The sequence below is a fragment of the Aquarana catesbeiana genome, linkage group LG05 (genome assembly GCF_042186555.1).
Source record: "Aquarana catesbeiana isolate 2022-GZ linkage group LG05, ASM4218655v1, whole genome shotgun sequence".
Lineage (NCBI taxonomy): Eukaryota > Metazoa > Chordata > Amphibia > Anura > Ranidae > Aquarana > Aquarana catesbeiana.
Genome location: NC_133328.1, coordinates 88,539,806 through 88,562,712, shown reverse-complemented (window position 1 = coordinate 88,562,712; position 22,907 = coordinate 88,539,806). Strand labels below are relative to the sequence as shown.

At 44.6% G+C, this 22,907-nt stretch overlaps 1 protein-coding gene across 5 annotated transcripts in view; it reads left to right on the top strand.

Annotated features, from left to right (window-relative positions):
• RBM33 (RNA binding motif protein 33) overlaps positions 1–22,907 on the top strand; it is a 264,644-nt gene that overhangs the window by 120,247 nt on the left and 121,490 nt on the right. For all 5 annotated transcript variants that reach the window (XM_073629949.1, XM_073629950.1, XM_073629948.1 and 2 more), the window contains exons 11-14: positions 206–332; positions 7,150–7,886; positions 10,377–10,550; positions 10,705–10,953. In XM_073629949.1, coding sequence (XP_073486050.1) covers positions 206–332; positions 7,150–7,886; positions 10,377–10,550; positions 10,705–10,953 — 1,287 coding nt within the window. The remainder of the gene's footprint in view (positions 1–205; positions 333–7,149; positions 7,887–10,376; positions 10,551–10,704; positions 10,954–22,907) is intronic.

Genomic DNA, 22,907 nt, shown 5'->3' with positions numbered 1-22,907 from the left:
GTGATAGCCTTGAATAAAGTCACATTAGTGTGAAAATTCTGGCAGCCCCTTGCACTCCGCCGATGATAAATCCTAATGGAATCTGTATAGTACATGCTCACCTTAATTCTTTCGTATAGGAGTTGCTTACTTTTTCAGTGTTTACTTCTTCACTGTATACCACTATGCTTTTACCCTTCATAATCATGCTATTGTGTTTAAATAGGGCATGCCAGACTTTCAGCATGTTTCGGGTCCTGTGCCTGGCAATTTCAATCCACCTCCAAGAATTCAAGAACCTTGGAGGAACCCACCACCACTCCAGCCTGAGCGTGAGCCGTTCTTCATTGGAGGTACATGGTTTTATTGCTCTCTTGTCTTATGTGATTGGTAGAGCTCAAGAAAAACATTTTTTTCATTATGTTCCCAAACCAGTCCATATATGGGAGATTTTTTTTATCACTTCTGTCCCTCTGACCCAGTCCCCAAAAAACAATTGTTAGGGGAAGTGACAACAGAGACAGAGCTGGTATAGGTTTTACCTTTTTCTTACTCTGTCCAAATCAGTATTTTAGGTAAATGGCTTTATTCAAACTCTACTTTCAAGTAAGCTAAATTGTGTTTGGGAGAGTATGCAGAGCAGAAACTAGTCATGGACAAAAGGGTGTAGTGAGGGATAATGTAAAGGGAGCCCATTGCGAATTAGGAACAGGTATCGGAATGAACTGTTTCTTTCCTCGTACCATTTCGTCTTTGTGTATAAAGTCTTGGTGCAGCCAGTGCCATATATTGCCCTGACAAGGGGCGGAAAAATAGTAGTCAGAAAAGAGAGATTAACCGATATAGGATTTCTGCATATGTATGAAGGAACTGCTTAATGGCTACCAACTTAAATTTGGTGTTCACATTTTGAATTTTACATTTCTGCATTCCATATACACCATCAGAGGAATTTACCAAGACTTGAGCAGCCAGAATCTGTAGCTGTTGTGCATGACAACCATCAATTTTCAAAGTTAGAAGCTAAGGCTCAAGTTGGAAGCTTATTGATTGATTGCTATGCACAGCTGATTTAGATTCTGTTTACGCTAATTGTAGTAAATCCCCCGTGGGTGTTTTCTTGAAAGCACGATATTTACAATAGCAGACACCTCGATAATTATACACTTTTGTATGAAGAATTACCCCACGTGTATTCATTGTCCACAGAAATCCCAGTCATCCTCTGCAGACAACTGCACTCCAGGAACCACAGCAGCCCTTTTGTTCTTCCTTTCTTCAGCCTCCTTTTATTTCCTGGTCAGTGAACTTGACATTCCTGGGGGTAGCCATGTACCAGTCGTCTAGGCTTGCTTGGCTTATACGAACTGGGACTGTGATAGGTGATGCTACACTAAGCTATATTCCCTGACCACTTGTATAGAGGCGTCCATTACAGTACATTGGTGTTGATACAATTTGTTGATTTCTGTGATACGCAAGATACAATGTCTGGTATATAATTAGTCCAAAAAGTAGAAAAGTCTCACACGTGTGTTATCGCCATACTAGCAGTAGTAGAATGTGTTTGGGTTGCAAGTATGCCTATGTTGTGTATGAGAAAAATCTTATTAAATTTGACAACTTTGTTTAAAAAATTGTAATTTGTGTGTTTTTTTTTTTTTCCTGCATCTTCCAATAACCTACGGCAAAAAAAAATGAAGTCTTCAAAAGACTCACTATGCCTCTTAAACAAAATACCTTGGAGTGTTTGCTTTCCAAAATGGGGTCATTTTGTAGGTGTTTTAAACGTCCTGGTGCTACAGGGCCTCCAGAAATGTGTTGGGTAGTCAGGAAATTAGATGCTTAATTTGTTACTTGAAATCCCAAAGGTGTTCCTTGGATTTTTGGCCCCTCTATGCATCTAGGCTGTGGAAGTCTCACATGTGGTATCCCCATACTCAGGAGACAAAGCAGAATCTCTTTCAAGGTGTATAAGTGTGCCTATGCTGTGTGTGAGAAATATATTTTGTACTGTCCTGCCATTTTAGGACCTAATGAAACCAGATAGGCAGTCAGTACATCAGGACTGATCAATTTTCAGATATACAGTTGTGCTCATAAGTTTACATACCCTGGCAGATTTTATGATTTCTTGGCCATTTTTCAGAGAATATGAATAACACAAACTTTTCTTTCACATGGTTAGTGTTTGGCCGAGGCCATTTATTATCAGTCAACTGTTCACTCTTTTTAAATCATAATGGCAACAGAAACTACCCAAATGACCCTGATCAAAAGTTTACATACCCTGGTGATTTTGGTCTGATAACATGCACACAAGTTGACACAAAGGGGTTTGAATGGCTATTAAAAGTAACCATTACCTGTGATCTGTTTGCTTGTAATTTAGTGTGTGTGTATAAAAGGTCAATGAGTTTCTGGACTCCTGTCAGACCCTTGCATCCTTCAGCCAGTTCTGCACTGACGTTTCTGGACTCTGAGTCATGGGGAAAGCAAAAGACTTGTCAAAGGATCTGTGGGAAAAGGTAGTTGACCTGTACAGGAAAGGGATATAAAAAGATATCCAAGGAATCGAGACTGACAATCAGCAGTGGTCAAACTCTAATCAAGAAGTGGAAAAGAGGGGTTCTGCTGAAACCAAACCACGGTCAGGTAGACCAATTAAAGTTTCAGCCACAACTGCCAGGAAAATTGTTTGGTTTACAAAGAAAACCCATAACAGGTGAAATACAGGACTCTCTGAAAACATGTGGTGTGGCTGTTTCAAGATGCACAATAAGGAGGCACTTGAAGAAAGATGGGCTACATGGTCGAGTCGCCAGAAGAAAGCCATTACTACGCAAATGCTACAAAGTATCCTGCTTACAATACGCCAAACACAGAGACGAGCCTCAGACTTTCTGGCACTAAGTCATTTGGAGTGATGAGACCAAAATTGAGCTTTTTGGCCACAACCATAAATGTGACATTTGTAGAGGAGTCAACAAGGCCTATAATGAAAGGTATGGAGGTGGATCGCTGATGTTTTGGAGATGTGTGAGCTTCAAAGACGCATGAAATTTGGTCAAAATTAATGGCAAGATGAATGCAGTATGTTATCAAAAAATACTGGAGGAACAGGAAGCTGCGCATGGAACGTACTTGGACATTCCAACATGACAATGATCCAAAACACAAGGCCAAGTCAACCTGTCATTGGCTACAGCAGAATAAAGTGAAGGTTCTGCAGTGGCCATCTCCATTACCTGACCTCAATATCATTGAGCCACTCTGGGGAGATCTCAAACATGCAGTTCATGCAAGACAGCCCAAGAATTTACAGGAACTGGAGTTTTTTTTGCCAAGTGGAATAAGCAGCTTTACCATCTGAGAAGATGGTCTCATCCACAAATACCACAAAAGACTATAAGCTGTCATTGATGTTAAAGGGGGCAATACACGGTATTAAGACCTGGGGTATGTAAACTTTTGTTCAGGGTCATTTGGGTAGTTTCTGTTGCCATTATGATTTAAAAAGAGTAAACACAGTTGATAATAAATGGCTTCAGCCAAACACTAACCATGAGTGAAAGAAAAGCGTTCTTGTTAATTCATATTCTCTGACAAATGGCCAAGAAATCATAAATTCTGCCAGGGTATGTAAACTTATGAGCACAGCTGTATATACCATAATTTGCAGACTCTCTAAGTTTCACACTGACTAAAAAAAATATACACAGATTTGGGTTATTTTTACAAAAGAAATGTAGCAGAATACATTTTGGCCTAATTTCTTGAAGAAGCATTATTTATTTGCTTAATTTGATTACAGAAACTAAGAAAAACATGTTTTTTTTTGTTTGTTTTTTTTTGTTTTGTTTTTTTGGCACAATTTTCAGTATTTTTTGCTTGTATTACAAAACATAAAAAAAACCCCAGTGATGATCAAATACTACCAAAAGAAGGCGATATTTGTCTCTAAAAATGGTAAAGATTTCATTTGGATACAGTGTTGCATGCCTAAGTAATTGTCATTCAAAGTGTGACAGCACTGAGGTGTCCTTTTATAAAACTGAGATCAGTGGCGATCCCGAGTCTCACCGCTGATCTCAGGTTATTACCAGTTTATGAAACTGAGATAATCAGCAGAGAACATGTTCTCCGCTGATTATCTCAGCACAGTGAGAATCTGTGACTGTCACAGAAACGGCCAGTTTATGAAGGTGCGATCTCAGCACCTCACTGGCGATCTGTGACAGAATTCTCACTTTCTGATTCACCATTTCAGAGGTGGAGAATCAGAGTGAGAAGCGTGAAGCTGGATGAGTATTCTGGAGAAAGCAAGAAGTCTTTTGACTTTTCTTTCACCGAACAGTCAGAGCAATTCTTCCCCACCATTACACACCCCAAAACCAGCAGGTTAGGAATTTATAGAGTGTGTGTGTGTGTGTGTATATATATATATATATATATATATATATATATATATATATATATGTGTGTGTGTGTGTGTGTGTGTGTGTGTATGTGTATATATGTGTGTATATGTGTATATATATATATATATATATATATATATATATATATATATATATATATAATATTTTTTTAGATGTTCACGTCCCTGGCTGGGTTCACACTTGTGCGATGCGTGATTCCTGTGCGGGTTTCCACATTGCACCTACATTGACATCTGCGCACCATTGCGGGTGTCAATGTAAAGTTAATGACACCCCCAGATCATCTCACAGATCGCAGTGCGAACTATGTAATGGTGCAGGAATCGGATCGTATGGGTGTTCACACCTATGCTATCCGATTCCAATGCAGACCAAATAAAGGGTCCTGTACCATTTTGGTGCAAATGCAATATGATTTAGGGCTGGTTCCCACTGCTGCGGTGTCCGAGATCGGATTGGATTCGCACCGCACTGCAGTGCAAAATCACATCCGATCTCTGTGCGATGCGATTTCAGCCATACAGATAGTATGGCTGAATTTGCATTGCATTCGGACCAAACTCGTACAGGACCCTTTTTTTGGTCCGCAGCAGAATTGGATCACATGGGTGTTCATACCCATGCGATCCGATTCCTGTCCGAGTTTGCAGATCGCACTGCGATATGCGAACTGATTTGGGGGTGTCGTTAACTTTTAGGCCCGGTTCACACTTGTGCGATGCCAGACATCGCACAGGCATTGCATGTAATTCGCAGCGCACTACCGTTCACATTACATGCGATGTCTGCGATATTAGCCGTACAGATAGTATGGCTGATATCACACTGCATTCGGTGCAAACACGCACAGGACCCTTTTTTCTGTTCGGACCAGAATCGGATCGCATGTAAGTTCACACATATGCGATCCGATTCATGTCCGAACTGTCAGTTCACAGTGCGATATGCGAGCTGAACTGGGGGTGTCGTTAACGATGTATTGACACTCCCCAGCGATTCGCATATGACAGTGTGAACTGACATGCGAGTCGGTGCGATGATTCGCAGTGTTCCCGTATCGCACCAGTTTATCAATTTTTATGTTTATCAGTTATGAAATATATTTTAATTTATTAATAAATATTTACACTTGTATACTTTATTAAAATTATTTTTTAATGATTATAAATGTATTTTGCATTTATATGAATGGTGTATAGCTGCATTACATATGTGGATTACATTCATTTACTATACACCATTCACATTTAAATTCACACATGTATGATCTTTAAATATTGATAAAAACTATGTTTTTTATTAATAGGTTAATGTATATTGGGGAATTTAACTTTATTATTATATTAATATGTTGGGGAATAATGTGTGCTGATTCGTGTTAAACTTTTGTATTTTACGCTTCCTCATACTGTAATCCCGCTATATCACGCCAGATTACAGTGAGAGGAGCCGTTCTCAGGAGTTCCCGACGTTTGTAGATCGCTTCTCAACTCAACATGAGAAGCGATCTACACACTTTCATAAACAGGCACTCAGAGGAGAGCGATCTCCTTTGAGAATGCCTGAGAACTGAATCGCAGTATTTTACTGCAGTTTCATAAAAGGACACCTGAAAGCAGAAAATTGGCCTGGGCAGGAAGGGGGTGAAAGTGTCCGGTATTGAAGTATTTAAATTGTAACAGGTGGGGGGGGGGATAATCCTTTGCCCACTGTCACAGGGAGGGAGGATCGGCAGGAGAGGATGCAGAGGAGCCTTTAAGAAAAAAATACATCTTTTAGGTGCAGCTCCCTCTCCCCCAATACTTTAGCCTGATCTCTGTCCGGCATTGTGCCCAACAGGAGCGGCGCATTTCTTTCTCCTTCCTCCCTGGACTCGATCCCGACCCCTTACCACATAATCAGCTGTCAGCCAATGACAGCTGATCATGTGATGTCAACAGACCTGCTAATTGGCTATTTTTTAAAAGGCGATCACCGGCGGCTGTGAGTGGGACATCAGTCCCGATCACGGCGAGCTGCCACCAGCTCCTCAGTGCCCACCTGTGCCCCCTGCCAGTGCCACCTAGCAGTAGGTAACGGTGCCGCCTACCAGTGCCAGCCAATAGTGCCCACGTTTAGTGCCTCAACAACAGTAGTGCCCATCAGTGCCATCTATCAGTGGTGCCTATCGGTGCAGCCTATCAGTGCTCACTAGTGCACCCTCATCAGCGCATATCAATGAAGGAGAAAAATTACCTTTTTGCAAAATTTTATAACAAACCATGAAACATGATTTTTTTATTTTTCAAAATTTTCCATCTTTTTTTTTGTTTTAGCAAAAAATAAAAATCCCAGCTGTGATTAAATACCACCAAAATAAAGCTCTATTTGTGGGGAAAAAAATTATAAAAATGTAATTGGGTACAGTGTTGTATGACCGCGCAATTGTCATTCAAAATGCGTCAGCGCTGAAAGCTGAAAATTGGTCTGGGCAGGAGGGGGGTTTAAGTGCCCAGTAAGCAAGTGGTTAAGGCTGATCCTGCTCATCACCCCCTGTTTATAAATTAGGTTTCCTGAAATTCTGAATGAGGTAATAGTAACATGAAATTTTATTTGTTCTCTTGTTAGTGTTGTGCATGTGCTTTATACTGTTGTGTTTTTGTATATTCAGTTTGAAATTTTAATTGTTATAACTTTAGTCAATTTTGTTAAATGTTGAATTAACAAATATGTTTTCCATTGCTTGCAGAGCCACGGTTTCCTAACCATCCTATGTTTGATCAGAGAAATCCTCCTCCAATTCCTCCACCTCCACTTCTTAACAATAACCTCCCTGTTCCCAATCAGAACGCACCACCACCACCTTTCAGTCCACCAGGGCAGGGCTTTAACCAGCCAGGCCAACAACAGAGATTTAATCAGCCCCCGTCTAACTTTAATCCTCCTGGACCTGGTCAACAAGCGGGCTTTAATCCCCCTGGGCCACAGACAGGCTTTACTCAACCTGGATTCAACCAGCCAGGATTTAATCCATCTGGTCCTCAGCCCAGCTTTAATCCACCGGGCCCACAGGCTGGTTTTAACCCACCCGGCAGTCAACCAAGTTTTAATCAGCCGAATTTTAACCAATCAGGTCCCCCTCCTGGGTTCAATCAGTCTGCCCCACAGCCACCATTTAACCCACCAGGAATAAACCAGCCTGGTTTTAACCAGCCAAACCCTGGGCCTCAGCCAAGATTCAACCAACCAGGAACAGCTCCACAGCCAAATTTCCCACAGCCTGTCCCTGGACCCCAGCAAGGATTTAATAACCCAGGATTTACAAGAGAGCGACCTGTTCGGATTAACCTGCCATCTCCAGGGCCAATGGGAATTCCACCATTCAGTCAACCATCTACAAATATAAGGCATTTTCCTCCACCAAGGCAACAGTTTCCACCCCCTCCTGGACAACCCTTCATGCTTCACAGTCAGTCGAATATGCAGGTTTGTTCCATATGTTAGTATTGTCTTAACTAATATAAGTCAAGTTACAAATGACATTTAAATGGAAAAGTGTAAAAAAAAAAAAAACCTTTGGTGTGTTTCCAAGTCTGTCAAGATGCAATGAAAATCTTGTTTAAGCAATCCTGAGTGGGTTCTAATTTAGCAGTTATTCAGGAGCACTCTTGTGCCTTCAGTTAAATGTGCTTTTCACATGCGTACAGACACCGTGGATTACGGTTCCCAGTACCTGGCCACTTTGGGTGGCTGGACGATCGCATGATTACGATGAATACACAACTGAATGAATTTCATAACTGCTGTACTAATGCTGTGATTGGCCCACAGCTATCACATGGTACCTGTGCCAATCGCAGCACCCTGTACCATGTGATTAGCTGTAGCCAATCAAAGCATGTTAACAGAAAGCAAACTGTCATGAATGGAAAGCCAACCATAACAGTTTAAATGATTGTTCATCACTGTAGCAGCAATCACAGTGTAACAAAAAATAAAAAATCTCTGATCCTTTCCAAACCCACTAATAATCACATATCCAGCATTTCCCTGCCACACCTTTTTTCTGTTGAAGCCACCACCAAACTTCTTTGTGATCAATTGGTGTCTTGTCACGTGACAATGTTTAAAAATCTGTTTGGCTCATTGGCTATATCAAAGTGATAGCTTATCACTTAAGAAGTTGTAAATCTCAGACATGAAATGTGAACAAAGCATATCTCTCTATAGTGTGCACTTATCTCAATTAAGAGCATCAAGTGTAGTTTCTGGCTGCTGCTTCATTCCTCTGCTATAAGCATGGGTCACTCCTGACAAGTTTTCCTGACACCAAGAGAAAAAAAGGTAACGGGAGGGACCTCCAGCAGATTGACAGCCTCAGCTCTGTTCCTGTGTGCTATGTAATGTGTCCCTTCCCTCCAATCAGCTCCCAGAGCCCCCCTCACTAATTTCAGCTCTCTAACCTCTTTTTCCTGATATCTCAGACAAGCTGTATAAGTTCTGCACAGAACTTGAACAGCTGTAGAGAAGAAAGGGCTGCAGATAAAGCAGGTAAAACTTACGTAGGAGGATTTGTTTCATCTGTGTATCACCTAAGGCCAGTCACTTTACAACCACATTAAGCATTTAAGTGCAAGGTAAAACCGCATCCCACATGCCTTCAGTCTGCATTGTCTTCACATTTTGGGTATAGTACTTGTGGGTAGGTAGTAAACATTAGCAAATAGTGCTTGAACTGTAGTTGATATGTATTGATGCTAATAGAGTTCATTAGATCCATGAATGCCTCTTGTCATGACCCCTTAACCACTTCAGCCCCAGAAGAATTTGCCCCCTTCCTGACCAAGCCATTTTTTTGCAATACGACACTGCGTTGCATTAACTCACAAAAGCGCGGTCGTGTGGCGTGGTAACCAAACAAAATTTGTGTCCTTTCTTTCCCACAAATAGTTTTCTTTTGGTGGTATTTGATCACCTCTGCGGTTTTTATTTTTTTCACTATAATCAAAAAAAGAGCGACAATTTTGAAAAAACACAATATTTAGTACTTTTTGCTATAATATCCAAAAATTAAAATAAAAAAAGAAACAAATTTCTTCCTCAGTTTAGGCCAATATGTATTCTAATACATATTTTTTTTGTTTACTAGTAATGGCGGCGATCTGCGATTTATTTTATTATTTACATTTGCGGGACTGCGCCATTGTGGTGGACAGATCAGACGCTTTTGACACTATTTTGGGACCATTGACATTTATACAGCCAGCAGTGCTATAAAAATGTACGGAATACTGTGTAAATGTCACTGGCAGGGAAGGGGTTAACACTAGGGGGCAATCAAGGGGTTATAAATGTGTTCCCTCAGTGTGTGTTCTAACTGTGGGGGGATGGGACTGACTGGGGGAGGAGACTGATCACTGTTCCTAAATACTAGGAACACACAATCTGTCTCTACTCCCCTGACAGAACCGGGATTTGTGTGTTTACACACACAGATCACCATTTTGGCTCTGTCAGGAGCTATCGGGGGAGCCCGGAGGAAATAGCGGCAGCTGGGCACACGCATCGGCTCGTAAGTGATGTGGCGTGTGCACGCGCGTCCTTCATACGCTGTACAGCTACGGCGATTTGTGCATGGGAGCCAACCTGCTGCCGTATAACGACGGTGGCTGGTCAGCAACTGGTTAAAGAAAACCAGTAGCGAGAGAGAATTCCTATTGTAGTTGACATTTGAAGAAAAATGTTTACCTAGTTGCCTTTGGCTTGAATTCTTTGTATTGTTGACCTAGAACAAGCATACAAGTCAGGACCCTTTCTCACTGTATACCTATTACAGGCCCGAAGTATTAAAGGCACTGGAACAGCATAATTACCAAGTAACTAGCAATTTTTTAGACCAAGACCTGACCAGAAACTGCTGAATTGAATCTTGTAATTCTAGTGACTGTGATGTGATGCCTATTTATCTTTTCACAGGGACCCATGCAACCTCCCCTTCAGCCTTTGCATCAACATCCTCCGCCTGGAGGACAACAAAAGCCCCCAATGCCTATGCCACAGACACCCTCGTTTAGAGCACATTTACAAAATTCTCAAAACCCATCACATAGAATGCCAGGGCCTCGACACCCTGCTCTCAAACAAAGACAGGTATGAGGTTGTTAATATGCAATTTATAGTGTTTTGTGCGCTTTTCAAAATCCTTGAGTTGTGATGGTTAACTTTATCCATAACTCCCAAAGATTGTCTCATGTTGTTTAAAAAGAAAAGTGATAAATGTTGTTTTTGTTTTGTTTTTTTCCAGGGTACACCGGGTCAGAACATGGTCAAGGCTCACAATCCAAGAAACAGCAACTTGCGAGAGCTGCCTATAGCGCCGTCTCACTCTGTAGACCTGACTGTGAGGAAAGCAACGTCGGCTCCTGCTGCACATGTCATTCCTGTGGCCGCCACAGCACCGCAGCCCAGATCAGTGAGTGCTGAAAGTGCACAAGCAGCCAAGCCAGTAAACACCACCAGCCCAATAAATGTGGAAGTTAAGAGTGAAGAACAGGTACATGGAATTAAAGTGTGTGTCTATCTAAAACTTTAAGTTTTAATCCTCGCCCAGTCTATTGAAAATTATCTTGTTTTTTTTTTACCAAGCAGGAATAAAGATTTTTTTGTAGTAGAGTAGGGGAAGGTTAGAACCCGTCACATTTGTATTTTTGTCCCCGTTGCAGATTTTTTTTTTTTTTTTTTTTAACTTTTGTCACTGAAAAAAATAAGCAAAAGAAACCCCTGACCCAGTGACAGTTATTACTGTCACTGGGTCTAAAAATTAAACTTTTTTTTCTCACTGTGCAGTACAGGACCCAGGCTTCTTTCATTCTTACAGCTACCTTTAAGTGATTGGACACTGGCAAAAATACTGCAGGGACATCCCCATATAACCCTTCCACTCCCAGCTAGCCTTACGTTTTGTGTCCTTAGGCACTGGGCCTGCTGCTTTTGGCATGTGGTGCAACATTGGCTACAGGGTACTATATAGGTCCAGAACTACAGTCTGCCTTGTGCAGAGCCCAGTCCCTGAAGACCCCTGTGGTGGGGGTAAGGCCATCGTAGAGGGTGACTCCAGGAAAGAATTAAAAGCTCCCTAATTTCTGAAGCCGATTGGTTGTCAGCCCAAGTTGTCAGCCCTTTAACTACTTAAGGACCAGCCGCCGCAGTTGTACTGCGGCAATGTGGCTGCTTCCCGCGAATCGTCGTCATTGTATGTCGGCTCGCATGCGGTGATTTGTGGGCGCGCACCCATCTGCAAATGTTCCCGAGACTATTTACATGATTCAGGCTCTCGGTTGGGTAATACACTTTCAAAAATACACTCTCCAATCTTCCCTTAGGCTAGATTACTTGGGCCTCATTCTAGACAAAGCCCAAGCAAAGGTTCTCTTCCAGAAAACACCTGGTCTCTCTTGAATCTCACTCTTGGGGCTTAAGGTCAAAGAGAAATCCCTCTGTGAGCTTCTTCATGAGAGTATTGGGCCTTATGATAAGCTACTTCGAGGCTGTTCCATTTGCCCAATTGTGGTTTACATCGATCACGGAGGGTACTAGGAGTCAAGCAGCTATGAAAGAAGAAAGCCTGAGGGGAATGGGCTTTTCAACCTGATGTGTCAGGGTGACTCTAGCTTTGTATATCTTGGCTTACATGTTCAGCTACAAGTTAACCTCGGTCTATGGCCATGACCAGAAACCACCTAATGCTGGCATTGGATGCTCTCGTGAGCTCACTTCAGGCTAATTTATGCTTCTCCAGTGCAAATATTGCCTTTACTGCTCAGCAATATATAGGAAGATAAAAGTGAAACAAGTGATCCTTCTTAAACCAAGCTGACACTCGGACATACTCAGACTTCTTTGAGATGACCGCTGGCCTCTTCCAAACAGGCCAGACCTGCTATTGCAGGTTTGCTGTTCTATCCAGCTTCTAAGTCTTTGGCTGTAACAGCATGAATGTTGAAGCCCATGTCTTGCGGGACTGCATCCCCACAATGCTAAAAGCAAGAAAAGCCAATTCCAGAAAGATCTGCTTTTGTTCTTGAATATTCTCCTGTGCCTGCACTTCAACCCCAGAGATGACTCTGTGCCAAACATTCTGGCCTTCTTACAATTGGGACTTGACCAGAGCTGGCATTAAATACTCTTTAAGGGACAGGTTTCCACCTTTTCCATTCTTTACCAAATTTTTGGCTTCATCTTTCCTTGTAAAAGCCTTTATTCAAAGTGTTTCTAGGATCAAAACTGATTTACAGCACTTTGTGCTTCCTTGGTACCTAATATTGGTTCTTTGTTATACAGAAACCGTCCTTTGAACCATCAGGGAATTCCCCTTGGATGATTTCTCCTGCAAGGTAGCTGTCGCCACCTCAGGAGTACATCTGAGCTAGAGGCTTTCTTGTATGCAGCCATGTCTCATTTTTCACAAGGATAAAGTAGTCTTGCTCCCAATACCCTGCTTTCTTCCTAAGGTGGTGTAAGCCTTACACCTTAAAGAAGACATAACCCTTTCTTGTGGCCTGCTCCTAAACCCCCAAAGGAAATAGTTCTATGCTGTCTGGACATGGTCAGAGCTATAAGAGTATACCTCAAAGCTTCAATTTGTCAGGTAGCCCGACTCCCTATTTGTCTATCCCTCAGGACCTCACAAAGGGACATCCTGTTTCAAGATCTACCGTTGCTAGGCAGATAAGACAACTCGCCTCAAGAGCTTACACCCTACAGGATAAAGCACATCCCACACTAATACCTGCTCACTCCATGAGGTTGGTAGAGGTTTAATGGGCATTTGCATCAAGACCTTGTTGCCCAGCTTTGTAAGACCTCCATATGAGCTTCTGATTATACCTTTTACAAGTTCTATCAGGTTTGCATCTTATCCTCCACAGATGCAGCTTTCAGCCACAAGGTTCTTGCATCAGCCATCTGAGTTGGGTTAATTGGTCCTTGTTGTTAGGCCTGTTAGCACAGTTTTATTTGCCTTGTTGTTGCCCACCCTTTTTATTCACTGCTGGGTACATCCCAGGATCTCTAAATATCAAGCCTGTGTCCTGTCTTGTACTATTAAAATCAAAGGAATTTTGTATCACCTGTAAATTCTATATCCTGGAGTATAGTACTAAACACAGGCCAGTTTCCCATCTTTTCCTGTGTTCCTCTGCATTGCTTGAAAATGGAGGACTCATGGAGATGGGGGAAGGTTTATAGAGGTGCACCTAGGGGGCATTTCCTAAAAAGATTTGTCAGTATCAAAGCACCTGAAGGTACCAGCCTATAATCCAGGGTCTATGAATATCCAGCCTGTGTCCTGTGTTGTACTGCAAGATTGCAATTTACAAGCAAGTCGAACCTTTTTTTTTTTTTTTTTTTTTTTTTTTTCTTCTGACTACTTATTAGGGGCAATAGGGCTGTCTAGCAGTTTGTTAATCCGTACCCCTCGGTGTCATGGGCTCCACTGCGTGGGGCCGGCCTAAGATGTTTACTTTGAGCTGGATCCTGCATTGGTATTCACTTTGGCATGAAGAACAGTGTCCATCTGCATTCAAATTTGGCTGCTTCTTTTTTTGTTTAATCCCACCAGCCAGTCTCAGGATGATGTCATGACATGCCTCATGTCTGACACTCTTCTGCCCGCTGTATCTGCTGAAAAAATATGCACAGCATGTTTTATTGCTGCCTTCTGCTACATAAACACAGCCATAGGCACTTGGTCAGGGCATGTGTAATGGAGCCTCCTGCATTCCAGACACTCAAAACCCCATTTTTTCCACATCCGTTCTGTGAGTACCCCACTGAGATTCCCTCACTTAAGCAATGGGCAGATGACAACATGCAAGGGAACTGGGACAAAAGGGTGGAATAGCATATGTTCTGCTGTTGGCCTACAGGAAACTAAGAACACAGATTAGGCTGATAACTTTGTTTCTTGCGCAATGTTCTTATATGATACCGCTCCCCTCCTCAGATTCGTATTCCCTCACAGGCTCAGCCTATCTGGCAAAAGCATATTTTTATTCCACTTTAAGTTCTTTGGAAAACTTGGCACTTTTGGAGCATCCAAACTTGTTTTAGGTATAAAATGGAAGAAACAAGTGTAATGCAGGTATTATAGCAGAACCTGCAGAGAATTTTGCAGCCCTTGCATTTTATGAGCCACAAGCTGTGGCTTCTTGACAGATACTCTCCACAAAATAATTTGCTATTACCTGCGTTGTAGAAAAAATAAGTACAGTGAGGGAAAAAAGTTTTTGACCCCGTGCTGATTTTGTACGTTTGCCCACTGACAAAGAAATGATCAGCCTCCAATTGTAATGCTAGGTTTATTTTAACAGTGAGAGACAGAATAACAAAAATGACCAGAAAAACCCATTTCAAAAAAGTTATAAACTGATCTGCATTTTAGTGAAATAGGTATTTGATCCCTCCTATCAATCAGCAAGATTTCTGGCTCCCAGGTGTCTTCTATACTGGTAACGAGCTGAGAATTAGGAGCACTTTCTTAAAAGAAGTGCTACTTATCTCAGCTAGTTACCTGTATAGAAGACACCTGTCCACAGAAGCAATCGATCAGATTCCAATCTCTCCACCATGGCCAAGACCAAGAAACAGTCCGAGGATGTCAGGGACAAGATTGTAGACCTAACACAAGGCTGGAATGGGCTACAAGACCATCGCCAAGCAGCTTGGTGAGAGGGTGATAACAGTTGGTGCGATTATTTGCAAATGGAAGAAACACAAAATAACTGTCACTCTACCTCGGTCTGGGGCTCCATGCAAGATCTCACCTCGTGGAGTTTCAATGATCATGAGAATGGTGAGGAATCAGCCCAGAACTTGTCAATGATCTCAAGGTAGCTGGCACCATAGTCACCGAGAATACAATTGTTAACACACTACGCCGTGTAGGACTGAAATCCTACAGCGCCCCCAAGGTCACCCTGCTCAAGAAAGCACATGTACAGGTCCGTCTGAAGTTTGCTGATGAACTTCTGACTGGTTGGGAAGAGAACTGGGTGAAAGTGTTGTGGTCAGATGAGACCAGCATCGAGCTCTACGGCATCAATTCAACTCGCTATGTTTGTAGGAGGAGGAATGCTGCCTATGACCCCAAGAACACCATTCCCACCGTCAAACATAGAGGAGGAAGAATTATGCTTTGGGGGGGTGTTTCTGCTAAGGGGACTGGACAACTTTACCGCATCAACGAGACGATGGACGGGCCCATGCACCGTCAAATCTTGGGTGTGAACCTCCTTCCCTCAGCCAGGGCATTAAAAATGGGTCGTAGCTGGGTATTCCAGCATGACAATGACCCAAAACACACGGTCAAGGCAACAAAGGAGTGACTCGAGAAGAAGCACATTAAGGTCTTGGAGTGGCCTAGCCAGTCTCCAGACATTAACCCCATAGAAAATCTATGGAGGGAGCTGTAGATTCAAGTTGCCAAACGTCAGCCTTGAAACCTTAATGACTTAGAGAGGATCTGCAAAGAGGAGTGGGATAAAATCCCTCCTGAGATGCGTGCAAACCTGGTGGACAACCAGAAGAAACGTCTGACCTCTGTGATTGCCAACAAGAGTTTTGCTGCCAAGTACTAAGTCATGTTTTGCGAAGGGGTCAAATACTTCTTTCACTCATAAAAATGCAAATCAGTTTATAACTTTTTTTGAAATGTGTTTTTCTGAATTTTGTTTTGTTATTCTGTCTCGCTGTTAAAATAAACCTACCATTAAAATTATAGACTGATCATTTCTTTGTCAGTGGACAAAACTACAAAATCAGCAGGGGATCAAATACTTTTTTCCCCTCACTGTATACTGTGCCCTAAATTATCCCAGTGTCTGCTTCGATGGGTTCCCCAAGAATGCACAATAAACCAAGTAGAAAGTAAAAAAAAAAAAATTTTTTTTTTAAATTTTCTCCAATCGACTTCCAGGGCAGCATCCGAGAGATGGGCTCCACCATCCTGCAACAGGAAACACAGTCCACCATTATAAATTTGTTAGTTTCACCTGTGTGCCTCAGTTGTTTTGTGTTTCCGCCGGACCCACGGGAGCTGCAAACGTTTGTTATTTTATCCAGTCTCTGTGCTTTCTGCAGGGGACACCCTGACCAGCATCCCATTCAGCCCAGGGGGGCCTTGGGAGGGCGAGCAGAGGCAGCAATCTGTGCCTCAAGGCTCTGCCTGATGTTTCTCCCCTACAGAGGGGTATGAACTATCCCCTCAGCTGCACTATGCCGCCGGCATTTTTCCCCACAGCTACTGCTCCTCGATGGTGGAGGGTCATCCAGCCGAGCCCCGCACTCCATGTGTTTTAGAGGTTCCCTCGCTGTGCAGGCGACCTGGCCGCCGACCCTCCTGCCCGCCGATCGCATTCTGCTGGCAACCCACAAACATCTCCGCAAAATCCCTTAGTTTGCGGTCCTGGGAGTTGTAGCGAGATGGATGCCCGAGACGCCGGATGCAACATTTCCGGTCAAGCGGTCCGGTCGGCGGCCATCTTGGTGGAGGCTTGAGTCTCCAGGGCAAGCACTAGAGTGAGTTGCTTCTGGTGACGTCACTTCCGGACGGCTGCAGCGCGGATTTTAGAAAATGACAAAAGGCTCCCCTCCCTATTGGAAACCCAGGAACAGGAAGGAGGACGCCAGGGAGGACGTGGCAGGTGTGTCCACCAACCCGGACAGGGTTGGAGCCAGAAAGGGCTCTCTAAGCAGAGGATCCCAGTGGCTGGCCAGGTCGGATGCTTCTCCACCCTGCCCTGAAGAATCCTGCATGTCAGGACAGCTCCAAGGTAAGCCAGAGCACTCTGGAGCCACCTCTGTCTTTACTGCCCTACAAACCGTACAATTGCATTGTACACCGGCCAACCTCAGGCCCTTTGTGCTTACTTGCAGGCAAAGGCCCCAGAGGGAGAAAATTACTAGACTAGAGCAAAACATGCGCCTCTTGTGGTCACCAGTTTTTCCCTGAGTGGAAAAAGCCACTATGCCAAAAATGCATAAACAAAATGGTGGCTAAGGAGTCGAAAGGCTTCCTTAAGGACATGCTTAACTCCTTCAAAAAGGAAATAAAGAGCACTATTGGGCCAATACGCTCAGCAGTAGAGAAGCTGGAGGTGCCAGCAAGCTATAGCCAAACTAGTACCCCATCTACCAGCTATGTGTGTATCCCCTCGGATAGCAGGGAAGAGGCAGAACAGGCAATCGATTTGGATAACTCCGAACAAAACTCGGCATCAGAGGTCACCCTATTTCCCTCAGAAGACACGGATAATCTTCTAAGGCTCGGTCTCATCTAGTGCGACATGTCATAGTTACATAGTTAGTAAGGTTGAATAAAGACACCAGTCCAACCAGAGTGTGGGTGTGTGTCTACAATTATCCCTATTTTTTTTATTTAAGGTACCCATATAGCGCCATCAATTTACGCAGCACTCCCACACGTACATTGCACACTCACATTGGTCCCTACCCTCAAGGAGCCCACAATCCAAGGTCCCTATCTCACACTAGGGCCAATTTTGAACAGAAGCCAGTTAGCCTACCAGCATGTCTTTGGAGTGTGGGAGGAAACCGGAGTACCCGGAGGAAACCCACGCAGGCACAGAGAGAACATGCAAACTCCAGGCAGGTAGTGTCGTGGTCGGGATTCGAACCAGTGACCCTTTTTACTGCTAGGCGAGAGTGCTACCCACTACACCACTGTGCCGCCCTTAGGACTGCAAGGTCGCATGACAAGTCATACCCGTGACTTTCAATGAGTACTGTTCATATCTGTGTGACTTCAAAGTGGTCACTGCACTATTTTGATGCGACTTGAGGTCCATAGACCTGAAGAATACACAGACATGGTTTCAAGTTGTATCAAAATTGCAGCAAAATTGTGTCAAAAAATTGTGAGACTTTCAGGTCGCAATAGTGGAAACCTAGCCTAAAGGCTATAGCAGACACACTGGGTATCAAGAGCAAAAAGCCGCAGGGCTTTCCCTGCACGACAAAATATACAAGGGGTTGCAGCCCAGAAAACCTAGAACGTTTCCGGTGCATCAAACTCTCAAAAGCATAGTCAAGAGGGAGTGTGGAATAAGCCAAAGGAGAAGCTCTAAATACCAGCTGTGGTCAAGCGCAGGTATCCATTTGCAGAGGAAGACTCCAAGACTTGGGCGAAATGTCCCAAAGTGGATGCCCCCCCCCCCCCCCAAATCCGACTTAGCTTTTGATGATGCAGAGCATGGGAAGCAGGGGTGGTGATTTTGAATCCGGCAATAGCTTCCACTTTGCACAGCTCGCACCCTCTTCGCTGACTGTTTCAACTGCAAGAGTTGCTAGGAGACACGCCAAGGGAAGGATTAGTGAGGATCATTTCCACACTAACCAGAGTGGCAGCTTTCCTAGCGGATGCTTTGGCTGGAATGGCTGAAGATATCTTCTAGGGCCACGACCTTAGTGAGGAGAGTCCTGTGGCTGAAAGTCATGGGAGAGGACATCACCTACGAAAATAGGCTGTGTGGGATCACATTCGCAGGAAACTTTCTGTTCGGGCCAGACCTATAAACGGTCCTGGACAGGATCGCAGCGAAGAACAAGGGGTTCCCTCAAGCAAAAAAGAAGCAGGGGATGGCGCCCTTTCATCATTCCAGGAGATTGAACAAGGAAGCTGATCAACAGAAGAGTGGGGGTATGCATGGCCACAGTAAACTTGCAAGACACATACTTACATGTACCCATAAAGAAAAGTCATCAAAGATGCCTAAGGTTCACGATCCAGGGGCTGGTGGCCACCCTGCATCTGCAGTACGCATCTTTGCCTTTCGGCATCTCTTCTGTGCCCAGATTATGGCAGAAGCGCTAAAGGGCCTGAGACAGCAAGGCATAGGTGCGATACCGTACCTAGACAATCTGCTGTTCTTTGCAGATACAGCAAAGAACCTAGAAAACAACCTCTGCGCAAGTATTTCTTATCCACAAAACCTGGGGATAGTAAATACAGAACAATCGTAGCTGACCCCAAGCCAGAGTTGGTATACTTGGATTATGTGCTAGATGCCAGAGTACCCAAAACCTTCCAGATGAAAGAAAAGAACGAGGCAGTGTTAGGACTGATGATGTCCTCGATCTCAGCCATCACCTGGGCACAGCTCCACATGAGGCCTCTACAGAATGAGATTTTGACCCAGTGGGATGGTGATGGTGATCCATCATCCTTAGAGATGTCCATTCCTGTCCCTCGGTTGGTCAAACAATCTCTTCAGTGGTGGCTCAATCTGCTCTGTTGCGCTGAGGAGCGCATATGGGCGCAAGCCAAACCTGTGAGGATCACCACAGACGCTAGTAACCAGCTATCCAGGGCAGAGATGTCTGGATTCAGTCAGACAACGCCACCACAGTGGCATACCTGAACAGGCAAGGAGAGACCAAATCCCCTCATTTGAGCCTGACAGAAGCAATTCTGTCATGGGCCGAGACAAACATCCGATCAACCTCGGGCATCCACTTGAAGGGGACAGACAAGACGCTGGCAGACTTTCTAAGTTGAAAGACCATAAAACGGACATAGTGGTCTCTAAACCAAGCAACATTCTTTTGGATCATGCAGACCTCGATGAGTGCCCGCGGTAGATCTGTTTGCCTCAAAGACAAAAGAGATTCCTGATCTTGTTAAATAGAGGCAGACCCGCTAAAGTCGGCAGAACATGGGACCTCTCCACTGTGCTCAGAGGATTCCACTCTCTGCCATTCTAACCACTGGAGGAGTGCTCAGATAAAAATCTTGCACCAAAAACCGCACTCTTAGTGGCCCTAGCATCGGCCGGGGGAGTGGGTGAAAGTTTCAAGGTTTTTTACATGATGGAACCCTGATCCAGACAGATAAAATAGTCCTCTCGCCAAACCAAGTTTTTCTACCAAGTCTCTTCAACCTTCCACAGGATGCAGATGTGGTTATCCCATCTCTTCCTAAGTCAATGGATAGCATTGGAGAACAGAGGGCTGGCAAAGAACTACCACGTCATTTGTCCTCTATGCAGGAGGTCAATAAGGCAAAGCAGGCATCGAGATGCACGACAGCCAGATGGATAAACCTTGCCATACAGATGGCCTATTGAGCACAAAACCTTGCCCCCCAAGTAGGGTCAGAGCAAGTACATTCGCGAGGCACTACTGCGTCAACCAGCTGTCAAGATCAGACATTGGTCGCAAGGTGCTCCAGGCCTTATCCCCACCCTAGTAAGTATTGCTTGATACATCCTCTCGGATGCTGCCCTGGAAGACGATTGGAGAAAACAGAGTTGGGTACCTGGTATCTCTTTTGCTAAGAAGTCTTCCAGGGTAGCACTAGTTCCCACCCTAAGCGATGATACCAGGTATTGTGGGGACGCATTGGCTTGCTTGAGAGTTCCGTCAGTGCTTTAATATTACTGAGGCACACAGGTGAGGTTAATAAATTTATAATGGTGGACGAATGTGTTTCCTGTTGCAGGAAACGGGAGCCTATTTCTCCAATGCTGCCCTGGGAGATTTCTTAGAAAAAGAGTTACCAGGTACCTAACTCTGTTTACGATACATCTAAATACTTTCCATTGTCGACACAATGCAATCTAGGCATTATCTAGCAGCACCTGACTCTCCAAAGTCAAAACAGGTCCCTAGGGGAACTGCCAAAATTAAAAATAAGACTTGTCCCATCTACACACACATTTTAAAGTACCGTATATACTCGAGTATAAGTCGAGATTTTCAGCCCTTTTTTTTTTCTTTTTTTGGGGGCTGAAAGTGCCCCCCCCCCCCCCCCCCCCCCCCTCGACTTATACTCGAGTCACCACCGTCTGCCTACATGATCAGCGTGTCATGCAGGCAGTCGGCGGCCAGCGTGTGCTATTACTATTCGGCGGCCAATTACTGTTCAAAAGCTGCGCCTCCTCCTCGTCTGTGATAGGCAGAAAACTCAATTTCCCAGCAGTCAGTGTACAGCCTATCACGGACATTCTCTCATCCTCGTCCGTGGTATGAGGATGAGAGAATGTCCGTGATAGGCTGACTGCTGGGAAATTGAGTTTTCTGCCTATCATGCATGAGGAGGAGGCGCGGCTTTTGAACAGTGAATGGCCTGCCGAATAGTAATAGCACACGCTGATCGGTGCAGAGCGGCACACAGAGGCATGCACAGGACACAGGTAGGATGCACACATACACAGGACACATGCACGTATGCACACAGGACACATGCACGTATGCACACAGGACACATGCACGTATGCACACAGGACACATGCACGTATGCACACAGGACACATGCACGTATGCACACAGGACACATGCACGTATGCACACAGGACACATGCACGTATGCACACAGGACACGCGCACGTATGCACACAGGGCACACGCACACAGGACACATGCACGTATGCACACAGGACACACGCACGTATGCGCACGGGACACACGCACACAGGGCGCACGGGACACACGCACACAGGGCGCACGGGACACACGCACACAGGGCGCACGGGACACACGCACACAGGGCGCACGGGACACACGCACACAGGGCGCACGGGACACACGCACACAGGGCGCACGGGACACACGCACACAGGGCGCACGGGACACACGCCCACAGGGCGCACGGGACACACGCCGCACAGGGCACACGCCGCACAGGGCACATGGGACACGCCGCACAGGGCACATGGGACACACGCCGCACAGGGCACATGGGACACACGGCGCACAGGACACACGGCGCACAGGGCACACGGCGCACAGGACACACGGCGCACAGGGCACACGGAGGTATACAGCTGCAGATGGTCATTGTTGACCCTCTTTTTCCACTTACAGTAGCTGCTGCATTTCTCACCCTTGTCTTATACTCGGGTCAATACATTTTTCCCATTTTTTTTGTGGTAAATTAGGGCCTTGACTTATACTCAAGACGACTTATACTCGAGTATATACGGTAGTTGTAAACCCTTAGGCTCGGTTCACACTGCCACAAACTGTGGTGTGATTTTCCAGGCGACTGCCTGGCAACTTGAGTACTACTTTAATAGAAGAGAATAGAAGTCTCCTTGAAGTATTATTATTATTATACAGGATTTATATAGTGCTGACAGTTTACGCAGCGCTTTACAACATTAGGGCAGACAGTACATATAAAATTACAATACAATTCAATACAGGAGGAATCAGAGAGCCCTGCTCGTTAGAGCTTACAATCTAGGAGGGAGGGTCAAGTTATACAAAAGGGTAATAGCTGTGGGGGATGAGCTAATGGAGAAACTAGTGCAGTTGTTAGATGGAGGCAGGATAGTCTTCTCTGAAGAGGAAAGTTTTCAGGGATCGCCTAAAAGTGGATGAGTTTGGAGACAGTCTGACAGACTGGGGTAGGGAATTCCAGACGATGGGCGAGGCTCGGGAGAAGTCCTGGAGGCGGATATGGGAGGAGGTGATGAGGGAGCTAGAGAG